The sequence below is a fragment of the Betta splendens genome, chromosome 6 (assembly GCF_900634795.4).
Source record: "Betta splendens chromosome 6, fBetSpl5.4, whole genome shotgun sequence".
In the NCBI taxonomy this organism is placed as follows: Eukaryota; Metazoa; Chordata; class Actinopteri; order Anabantiformes; family Osphronemidae; genus Betta; species Betta splendens.
The window spans coordinates 5,007,897-5,019,114 of NC_040886.2; the positions used below are offsets into that span (position 1 = coordinate 5,007,897).

An 11,218-nucleotide genomic window follows, 5' to 3' on the forward strand; every position below is an offset into this window, starting at 1 on the left:
GGGTCTGGGAAAAGAACAAACTCAGTTGAGCGACCACAGAGACCCTGACACCGCACCACCCCTAGGTCACTACGCTGACCCCAGTCCAACCACCAGTTTTGACAGTAAAACGTGTGCTGCACAGGTTTTAATCCTGCTCCTGTGCTAAATCAGCTTCTACAAGAAAGTTGTGGAGCTGACGCCGAAACGAATGCTCATTATCATCACATCTGCCAAACGAGCGAGTGGCGACGCTGAGGCTCGGCTCCGTTTTCTCCCGTTCTGATCTGGGCTCTGTTTGTATCGGCCCTGTAATTACCAAGCTGGACAAAGAGGAATGTGCTGTTTTAATTGTCCTTTGAAGAGACACAGCCTCCAGGACGGCATTGCCTTACAAGGACAACATGGACGCTGCGTTATTTGTAGATGTGAGCATGATGCTTTATATTATGTATTTTCCTGTTTATAGGTCAAAGGAGGATTATAACAACTTTACAAGTGCGCACAGCTGGCTCCTGCTTACATTAGGGGTTTGGGGAACTTTGAGTGGATAAACTTAGAGGTTGGTCTTTTCTCTGTTTCTCTCTCAGCAGACGGTGATTCATTAGCAAATAAAAGTAAACCAACATGCAAGAATGAGATGTGTACAGGCCGCAGGAAGCAGTGACTCCACTCTCTCTATTTAGCAGCCTTAAAGGGACATAGTCGCTTTAGCTTCTTCCTGTACAAACCATCTATTTATTCTCTACTTTCTCCTCCTCGATTCCTACACACGTCAAACAGTGGTCAAGTGTTGAAGTAATAACAAAGCTCCATGCATTGGAGGCGAAAACCAGGCTGAGACGTCTTCATTTGCGTCTGAGACGCTGCAGCGTTTTTGAGCGAGTTCTTGAAATAAAGAAACCATAGAAATTCAGAAACTATTTCTAATCTGTTTTATTAGATGTTTCCAACACAAGGTGTTTCCTGCGTTTATCTTTTAAAATATATATATTCTCACAATGCTATAAAATAGCATTGTGAGAAGTTGACCTGGGGACCCTTCATCTCATTTCCTTGTGAACTTCATCCGAAACGCTTCAGTCAGATGTGGTATTTAGTGACACCTGCTGGACGACACGGGATTTCTTTTCAAACGCCTGAACCTGGTTACACACAGCAAATTTATTTTTTCTTATTGTTACACCTCGCTCAACTAAACATTTTTTTATTGAATTTATTAAAAAATATTTTTGTAATATAATTCTAATTATAATAACTGAATCTGTGAGCATCAACACCATGAATTTCTTTGTTCAAAATACAATAGTTGAATGAATGAATGAATGTGGGGCAGTCAAAGTTTGGTGTAATGAAAAGTACACAAGTGAAGAAATTCACCGGAGCCCTGGTTGAAGCATGTCCTGCTCTCAATGTAGGTACGTGACACATGAAGCAAAAGGCCTGATAAATAAGTTCTTCATGATTTGGACCAGTTGCATAAATAAATGGATAATGTCACAGACGTCTGGTCAACATTTTTATTTACAGCTAGACAGAAAGATAATGGTTTCAGTTGGATGTGAAATGAATACAACTCAACAAGGAAACGCCTGCAGACACAGCGATGGAGGAGTTTAAAACACAGAAGATTCACACTATTCTCCTTTTTAGTGCACAAAATACATACAATGTGTTTAATTCAGCCTGGTAACAGGGACCAACACTCAGTCCAAGATATGCTTAACTGAAAGAACTGGAACCGCAGGAACCCTGCTTCACTATGGAGCCCACAGTTCAGTGAGGTTGTTCCTGGCAGACTGTGTCGGTTCTAGAGTTCCCAGATGCGTGAAGCGCATCTTGTTTTGGAACAACAAGGATCTTGACAGCCCACTGCACCAGTGATTCATCCACTCTGAAGCGACTGAAATCCTGTAGGTTCTGTCCAGACACTTGGTATGAGTAAGAGAAGGCCTTTCCGTCGCTGTGGACTGTGGGGATTTTCCTGGACCCTGCGCTTGGACCCCATCCATCAGCACTGACCTCTCCTGCCCCACGACCTGCCTGAGTCTCAAAGAGCCACGATGGCGGGCTCCCACTGAACTGGGCCTCCTCCTCCCCTAAGGGGCCAGGTGCTCTTGAAGTAGGATCGCTTCTCTTTCTCTTGGCCTTTCCATGCGTTTCCTCAAAACACTCTGCCATGTCCTCACCAAGCATCTTGCTTTCCTCTTTCAGAGTTTGTTCTGCACACGCACTGTGGTCCTTTGTGGATGGCGATGAAGCCAAAGTACTACAGGGACCAGTTAAGTCCAGTGGTTTCTGGTACGGAGGGATGAAGCTGGGCTCTGACGGCTGGACAGGAAGCTGTGTGCTGGTTAAGATCCCGGCGTGAACAAGCTTGGGTGTAGCTGCATCCTGCTTGTGCAGAGAGTGGGGAGGTGACACTTCTGGGCAAGAGTCAGAGGATGAGGAAGTGACATGTGGTGGGGGGAAAATGTCCCAGGGATCGGCTAAAGGCCTGAGGTCACCATCAGTCCATCCTGCAAGCACAGGCTTGTGTGGCGTGCAGTCGTCTAGATGAGGAGGTGAGTTCAACGCGGTCTCTGCAGCGTCAACGTGCGCCTGTGTGGCGCCTGAAGGCTCACACAGCTCTGGTCCCTTTCTGTCCCCAGACCTGCCTCCCACCGACGTTTGCAGCCCTGAAGCATCTTCCTCTGGGATTAAAAGACACTTGATCGGGACACTGAAGCTGCTGGCCCCCTTGTTCCTGACCCTGTCGACATCCCAGCTCGTGGCAGTGGCTACATGTGGGTGGGGCGGCGCTGGTGTAAACGCTGAGGTGGATGGTTGCGGGCTACGGGAGCAGCTGCTGGCTACCGTCAGCCGGTCTCTTACATCCCGCAAAACCTCCTGCAGACAGTCATGCTGCCACTCTCCCAGCAGTTCTGACAGATCAGCCCCAACACACTGGCTCCTCTGGGACTCCTCCACGCCCTGCAGGGCCTTCCAAGTCTTGATGACCTTCAGCCTGACCGAGGGCAGCGTTGTGCAGCAAGGGGTGCTGTTTTTGACTGGACCGGCTGCGGTTGTAGCCAGCTCTCCGACTGACAAGATGAACCTGCACCTGGTCTGTTCTGGGGCCATGAGGAACTGCAGGCGGTAGTCCTGGATGCACACTGTGCTGTTGACCAGGCTGGTGAAACACTCGCGGTCCTCCTGCTCCTGCAGGTTCTCCCAGGCCGCTGCCGTGAGAACAGCTGGGATCTGGAGCGCACCGTCCGACAGGAAGAGCAGCCCTGACGGGCCGCCACAGGCCTGTTGCGCCGCCTGGGACTGAGACAGCTGCCCCACGCCGATGACGTGCGCCTTCAGTCGCCCGCAGCCGCCGCCCGCCTCCTGGCTGCCATAGTTCACGATCAGCTGCTCGATCCACGGAGTCAGCTTGCTGCGAGAGGGTCGCGTCATGTTTGTAGCTTCAGGCCGCGCGTCCTCTGCGCTCCCGCCATCACAGCGTCGACATGGCAGCTAGGAATCAAGGAAGCGGCTACAGGTTATCAGAGTTGTGCTTTTGCTGTTGAACGAGCCTCATTAACTTAAAAAGTTCATCCTTAACCGCGAGAAGCAGCACATGGCGACGTACCATAAAGCACAACTTTGGGGTTTTAGCTTATGGGTTAGCATAAATGCGCTATAACACTGGCCTAGCGTCAATTCTGCGCCTATTAGGGTAAAATGAGCCATTACCTTTACTTATACAGCGCAAAGCCCAGTCCAGTCTGCGCAACATAACGGCGCATAGCTAGCGCAGGTTGATTCAAGCCGCTGAGAAGTTAAACAGCTTCTTTCAAAATTACATCTTCTAAACTAGTTCAGTTTATTCTTGCACGAGTCCAGAAAAATATATAAGGCGAAAACAAGGCTTACTAATCTACAGTATCATCACATACCCGAATACCTACTAAATGTAAGATACAAAACACAACCCGGATGTACTGTTAGGTAGCAATTTTACATATTGTTTTGTTTTTGTTCCGCTTGTTCTCGTTTTCCGGTTATGTTTAACTGTTTTTGTCTACTTTAAAACAGGACTCGTTCTAATTTTCATGCAGATAATTAAAAGACTTGTCTACAAACCTGAATAAAAACCTTTTTCAAAAATGGTTTTTAAAAGTTGTTTGTGCCCAGGTCACCAATGAAGTATTGGATTGGTGACTTCCGGCAACGCTATGACGCGGACTTCCGGGTTTGCTGGTGCTGCGTTTACGGTCTATACGGCTGTGCTGTAAAGTATCTCTTCAATACACTGCAATAAAGCACTTTTATTGACTGGTTATATCAGTAACTGGAAAAATAGGATAACATATTATTCCACAAGTTTAACAGATATATTTATTAGTTACCTTCACGGACATCTCGGAAAAGTCACCACATTTATATATTAATGAGGGAAGGCGTATTTACTAAGTGTCGTGAATGCAGCGTAATGCATGTTTTCACGTTAACGTGCAACATTGTCGCTGAGGTGGCTCCAAATTGTTTCAAATGTTACTAATCACATAGCGGAGGTGCGAGTGAAGACGGAGACGCTCGGCCTGACTCGTATGGTAAGACCCACGTTTAGTCCAGTGGACCTGTTAGCGGGGGCAGCACGGCTTAACTTGGAACCTCTGTAAACATGCGGCAGGGCTCACGCCTATGTTAAAGTGTTTTGTAAGTGATTTCGACCAACGAACGACTGTGACGTTGTCTCTGTCCCTTAACTTCGGCCGAGCCGTCACATGACGCCGTCGTTGTTGGTGGTTTTGTGGCTTACTGCCCGTTGTCTCCAGCCTCCGCAGCAACCTAATATAAAACCGATCAACTTAATACGCTTCCATTATGTGAGCTACAGGTTATAGGCGAGTGGCTCATCGGGTTTTTCAGCAGTACTCAACATGCAAACTAGTCGCTGAGTGTTATCTCAATTCGGCCCAGTATCAGTTTGTAAAGTGGTTCCAGTGTCAGTGGTTCTGATCTCAGCCTGGCTTCACCCTGCCTCTACCTGTGTAGCTGCTGGTGCTGGAGCTCGTTGACTGCTGCGGAGGCAGGAGTATGGTTTTGATCCCGTGTTCTGTTATAACGTGTTCTAGTGAGCTCCGAGGCATTTTCTCACGGAGTGAGCGGCTCTTGTTCGGGCTGTCACAAGCAACGACATGCCCCATTCTGGATCAAGGGTTTCTGACCCACAGCATTCACAGAAGCTCCTAAGGGTCCTTCGCTCCTTCTGGCAAGATCAGAGTTTCCACGACGCGCTGCTGGTGGTGGATGGAGAGGAGCTGCCTGTCCAGAAGAACATCCTGGCTGCTGCCAGCCCCTACATCAGGTGAGCGGGGCTGTGAGGGAGCGTCCCTGCTTTCTGGAAGCCACACGCTTTTAATTTCCATGATCACTTACTAATGCTAATGAGTTCGTGTTAGGACCAAGCTGAACTACAATCCTCCAAAAGAAGATGGCTCCATGTACCGGATTGAGCTGCAGGGCGTCTCCATGGCCATTATGAAACAGATCCTGGACTACATCTTCAGCGGTGAGGTGAGAGAAGTTGAAAGGCGTTGGGTGTGGTGCACATGACAAATCACTTGCTACTGTACATGTTGTAATTTGCTGACCTGTGTGTGTGTGTGTGTGTGTGTGTGTGTGTGTGTGTGTGTGTGTGTGTGTGTGTGTGTGTGTGTGTGTGTGTGTGTGTGTGTGTGTGTGTGTGTGCGTGCGCGCTCTCTTTACGCACAGATCACTTTGAGTGAAGACACCATCCAGGACATGGTGCAGGCGTCCGACCTGCTCCTCATGACTGACCTGAAGTCTCTGTGCTGCGAATTCTTGGAGAGCTGCATTACTGCAGAGAACTGCATTGGCATTCGCCTGTTCTCTCTGCACTACTGCCTTCACCACGTCCACTACGCGGCCACAGAATTCCTGCAGACACATTTTCGGGACGTGGCGCTAACCGAGGAGTTCGTGGAGCTTCCTCCCGACCGTCTCTGTGAAGTGCTCGCTATGGAGAAGCTGAACGTGGGCAACGAAAAGCACATCCTGGAGGCGGTGGTGCGCTGGTTTGCTCACGATCCAGAGGATCGCAGAGTAGGTACCGCTGAGTCCAGGTTCAGTGGAAAAAAACATTAGTAACCCAGCAAGCAGCAATGTAATATTGCTAATACTGCTATAGAATTAACTTCCTTTGGTCTGTAGCTGGACAACCTGTAATTCTGTCACTGGGTGTGGTTCCTTTTAAATTCTGATGACATAGAGGTCATTCCTACTCAGATGTCCACATAGGAGCCTCTCTGTGTGTGTAACATGTTTGTGGCGTCATCTGTATTTGTAGGTGCATATGAAGGATGTGATGTCTGCTATGTGGCTGCAGGGCCTGGATGCAAGTTACCTGAGGGAGCAGGTAAAGTAAAGGGCCCTCTGTGTAATACTGTTGATGTCATTAGTGCCACACAGAACATTGTGTGATGTTGGTGTTAGCGTTACGTTAATAAAGTTTTTAGATTCACATTACATTTGCCCTATTTAAGGCTTTAGGGAAACTCTGGTTAATTCACATCAGTTTCATCAGTTTAGTCCATTTAGGAAAAATATAATCAAAATGAATTGGGGTTCGACCCAAACGATGTCATGTAATATTTAAGAATGAAGGGACTCTCAGATTCCAGAGGGCCGAGAGGGGGTGGAGCTAAATGACAGGTAGGTCCAATCACTGCAGCTCAGGTGGTTTGTCAGAGTGCAATGCATTCTGGGTGTTGTAGGATAACACAAATCACTTACTTTTTCATCAATGTTAAATTTGATTTTTCGCTGATAAAATGTAACATAGTTATAACACAACTTGCTTTTAAGCTGTGAAGTATCACCTCCTGAAGTATAAAACTCTCTCCTTTACACATAAGATAACATAAGAAAACCCTTTAATAGTCCCACAGTGGGGGAAACATTGAGCTTCCCATCTCTTCTGTTTGTGTGTGTTTGTCTCATTTAAAGCAACTGTACAGGTTTGAGAACTACAGCCTCTCACCTCAACAACCATGACTCCACTGTTCATTCATGCAAACATTAGGCTCGATAGTTCTGCCTCAAGTGAATGGGCTTTGAAAACCAAAGCACAGATTAAATCAGTGGAATGTTTTGAGCATAAATGCATCTTGTAGCTAAACCAAAAACCAAACGTGCAGCATGTCAAACACTAATGCTACTTTAATTGTAGAGGTCACAGTTCCACATATGAGTAGCTGATGGACAGATGCTGCACGGATGCTGTATTTTCGTCTTGTGTGCTGTTATATTAGTATTTATAGTTTTTTTTTTTTTTACGGTTGCTTGTAGTTTTAAAAGTTGTCTTGATTTGATTTTAGACCAGTCCATGTTGTCAAACCGCTCATTGTGTCCCATCAGGCTATGGGCGAACCGCTGATGAGGGAGGTGGTGCGGGAGCACTGTCAGGCCGTGTTGGGTGATGGTCAGCTGCAGGGGGCAGCTCTGCTCGCCGCCTTCAAGCCCAGAGGATATTCAGAGTGTGTCGTTACCGTCGGAGGAGAAGATCGCAAGTGAGTCCACCTCCATCTTTTGATTTCAGACACAAGATGAATGTGTAGAAATGAAAAACAGCTGTGTCAGCAGCGTGACACCACGAGTCCCTACACACGTCAGTCACGTCGTCTCACGCCCCGTCTGTCCTGATCCTGACAGAACCAGGAAGCCAACCGCCGAGACGCGCTGCATGTGTCCTCTCTACGACACCAACCGGCAGGCGTGGATCAAGCTGCAGCCGCTGAGCGTCGCCCGCCTCAACCACGGGGCCGTCACCGCCGGTCAGTTACTGGCATCAGGGCTCTGCCTTGCGCCGCGGTCAACAATAACAGCATCTTTTCTCTGTTAGAGGGGTTTCTCTTTGTGATGGGAGGAACGGACGAGCACAACACGGTGCTGGACAGTGGGGAGAAATATGACCCCGACTCCAACACCTGGAGTCCTTTACCTGTGATGCTGCAGGTACGTCCTCCATCATCACTGGCCACTCTGTTGGAACACAGGTTGACTTGGACTTTACAGTTTTAACCAGCATTTGCTCTGCAGCAACGGTACTTTTCCAGTAATTTACTTCCCGACCAGCAGGTGTCAGCGTTGCTGCAGCCTGTTGACAGATTAGACTCCCTGCTGCCATCAAGTGCTTTCTAGTCTGAAGTTGTGTCATTCACATTTAAAGTTGAGATTATGTCTTTAACCTCTCTTCCAATCTGTTACCACATGCCCTTAGTTGAATGTCCTTCTAGCCATTAGAGTCAGGGGGACCCTGACAGTAGCACACCAACACTCATCACGGTGCCACTGATGTGCGCAGGCTCGTCAGAACTTTGGCGTGGTGGAGCTGGACGGTCTAGTCTACGTCCTCGGAGGAGACAACCAAACCACCGACCTGACAACCGTCGAGGTGTTTGACCCTCACTTCAACACCTGGAAAATGCAGAGCAGCATGACCATGATTCGGAAGGTAAGCAGACATGAGGCCGTACTAACAGGGAGGCAGAGGAGGCGACACGCTGGATATCTGCCAGATGTTCCCTCTGTAGAGGTTTGGGGTTAAATCAGTGAGACTTGGTGGAGGACTGGACTTATCGTGTGTCTCATGCTGCTTTGACTTCCAAGATGAGGAGTGGGGTGGTTGATCTATAATTACTATGGTATATATTTGGGTTAAAGCTATAAGACAAAAGTTTTAAACCACTGTTTAAATTGTTTGAGGCTGTGACAGTGATCTTGTCTCATGTCCTATAGCTATGAATGTAAGGATGGAAAATGACTGAAGTCATTGAATGGGTTTGATGGCTAAAAAAAATGACTTCATGTCGGCCTGAGGGACCAGCGACGGGAGACACGTGGTGTGTCCAGCAATTAGACACAACCCTGTTCAAGGGATTGTTCTTCACAATACGTGACTTCACCCTTTGTCCGTCTTTTGCTTCAGGTCGGATGCTACGCTTCCATGAACAAGAAGATCTATGCCATAGGCGGGGGCTCCTATGGGAAGCTTTTCGACTCAGTTGAATGTTTTGACCCCAAAACCCAGCAGTGGACCGGCCTGTGCCCTTTGAAGGAGAGGAGGTAATGACCCCCTGTCACTTACATCAGAACTACAGCGATCCTGCCTCAAAAGTCTTTTTTGATTGGACGACTGGTCCTCGTCCTGGTTATTAGACACCTGCTTAATGTTAAACACTGATTACAGTTACAGTGAATAAATGAGCTTCTTCTTTCTGTCTCATTTTCACATTCAGCCACAGTGTTGCACAACAGGAAATGAAACATGCATCATGGTCATAGTCAGTCTTTCACTTTTAGTTTCAGTTTGACTGCTCTTTACCATGTTCAGTCAGCGTTCGTCAGTCCCCACAGGGCCTGGAACAGTGAGGCCACTTCTTGAATTTTGTCTGGAGACTCAACGTTGGTTTCACAACAGATGACATCAGTGTCTCTGTTTCTGTTTTCGTGTGACAGAAGGTCGAACCCTGAACCCAAATGAAACGGTGTCGTGTCCTTCTGGGCCTTCTCACCTGGATGACCCTCATTTGACCCTCGCTTGTTTTCCTCCAGGTTCGGCTCGGTGGCGTGCGGCGTGGGCCAGGAGCTCTACGTGTTCGGCGGCGTTAGGAGCCAGGAGAACGACAACCCCGAGCAACGGCAGATGACCACCTGCAAGTCTGAGTTCTACCATGACGAGATGAGGAGGTGGGTGTGCAATGAAGGCAGTGACCCGGGTAAAGTGGGAGGTTCTGACGCTGCAGTGATGGTGCAGGTGGATGTTCCTGGACGACCAGAACCTGTGCATCCAGACCAGCTCGTCCTTCGTCTACGGCGCCGTGCCCATCGGCGCCAGCGTCTACGTGGTGGGAGACCTGGACACAGGTCAGTGGTGTGTTGCTTTGAGTGCCGGCGCCGGTGCCGGTCCACGGTGTGATGCTGGGCTTTGCTGTCGCACGCAGGCACCAGCTTCGACTACATCCGGGAGTTTCGGCGCAGCACTGGGACGTGGCACCGCACCAGGCCCATGTTAACCAGCGACCCATCTAAAACGGCCTGCGCCGCCCTGCGCATCGCCAACTGCCGGCTGTTCCGCCTTCAGCTGAACCAGGGCATGTTCCCAATCCGAGTTTAGCAGCCTGGTACCGGGCCTGCTGTAGCTTTAGCGGGTTTGGCAAAACTAAGGTATTAGCGCTTTCCGTTGGATGGAAGGTCATCACTTTCAAGACTTTTTAACATCTGATTTTTTTATTAATCTTAATGTTGGTTATTTTAAATGTGTGACTGGGTCTTTGTGTAAGTGGACATTTGCTCTTTTATGAAGTTTACTAGTGATATGCTGCTTGGTGAAGGCTTAGCTAATCCAAACCTGTAACTACAATTAGGAACCCATGGAACCTGCATATTAGCATCTGTTTGGTTGTGTATTGTCTGTTGTTTTTTTTGGTGGCCTTTGTTTTATAGTGCTGAGCTAATGCTGCTCTGAGATCAGTTTATGACACCGTGCAATATGACTCTAGAAGCAAATGTTGTGAGCGCTGTGTGGGTCGTGGGCCGACGTACACCAGGTGAAGCTCTAGTGCTAAATAGTAGTCGAACTGTTTTCTAGTTTTTTATTCCTAGCTTATTTCAGCTCAGTCGTGTTGCCTCACTTTAAAGGCTGGCCTAAAGTCACTACGAGCATTCATTCCTACTGTAGCTTCCACAGCTTATGTGTTGTTCATTAGAAGCAAAGGACGAAGCAGCGTGAGGTTTAAATAAAGCCGTCAAGTCTGCAGAGGGATGAGGATAAAGTATGTGTGCGTGTGTGTACATGTTTTTCCTTCGACGTTGGAACCATAAACCACGTTTTTGCTATCAAGGTAAGGACACTGCGACAACGTGGGGACACTTGGCAGGTCCCCCCCGGTCCAAAGGCTTTTTTGAGGGTCAAGATGTGATTTTAGGGCTGAGGTTAGAATTGAGTTTTGGTTCAGATTAGACCAAAGATTTGATGTCTGCCTTTATTTGTGATGGTTAGGGTTAGGGTGAGGGTAAGGGGCTAGGGAAGGCATTATGTCAATGGTGTGTGTGTGTGTTCACCTGTTAGGAGGTAGTTTAGCCAAAGACTCTCCATCTAATTGAAGCAATTCCTCCACTACGCGTCACACGCTGGTTGACTGGGAGGACGAATGCTGTAGTTGTCTGTCCTCAGCAGAGCCTC

General features: G+C 48.1%; 2 protein-coding genes across 3 annotated transcripts; one reads left to right on the forward strand and one right to left on the reverse strand.

The window, feature by feature from the left end:
* Positions 1-1,485: 1,485 nt before the first annotated feature.
* acd (ACD shelterin complex subunit and telomerase recruitment factor) lies at positions 1,486-4,229 on the reverse strand. Of its 2 annotated transcripts, none has more exons than XM_029154136.3 (2): positions 4,093-4,229; positions 1,486-3,483 (listed from the first exon to the last, which is right to left on the reverse strand). In XM_029154136.3, exon 2 carries the CDS (start codon positions 3,421-3,423, stop codon positions 1,756-1,758), a length of 1,668 nt encoding a protein of 555 aa, XP_029009969.1. In that variant the 5' UTR covers positions 3,424-3,483; positions 4,093-4,229; the 3' UTR covers positions 1,486-1,755. The 2 variants fall into 2 exon arrangements, with proteins under 2 accessions (XP_029009969.1, XP_029009968.1); XM_029154135.3 differs by lacking the exon at positions 4,093-4,229 and adding an exon at positions 3,703-4,078.
* A 175-nt stretch (positions 4,230-4,404) lies between these two features.
* Positions 4,405-10,790, forward strand: gan (gigaxonin). Its single transcript, XM_029154133.3, has 13 exons — positions 4,405-4,562; positions 5,088-5,320; positions 5,415-5,529; positions 5,728-6,078; positions 6,323-6,391; positions 7,393-7,544; positions 7,687-7,808; positions 7,877-7,989; positions 8,339-8,488; positions 8,963-9,099; positions 9,589-9,723; positions 9,791-9,900; positions 9,978-10,790. Exons 2-13 carry the CDS (start codon positions 5,151-5,153, stop codon positions 10,148-10,150), a joined length of 1,797 nt encoding a protein of 598 aa, XP_029009966.1. The 5' UTR covers positions 4,405-4,562; positions 5,088-5,150; the 3' UTR covers positions 10,151-10,790.
* The last annotated feature ends 428 nt before the right edge of the window (positions 10,791-11,218 follow it).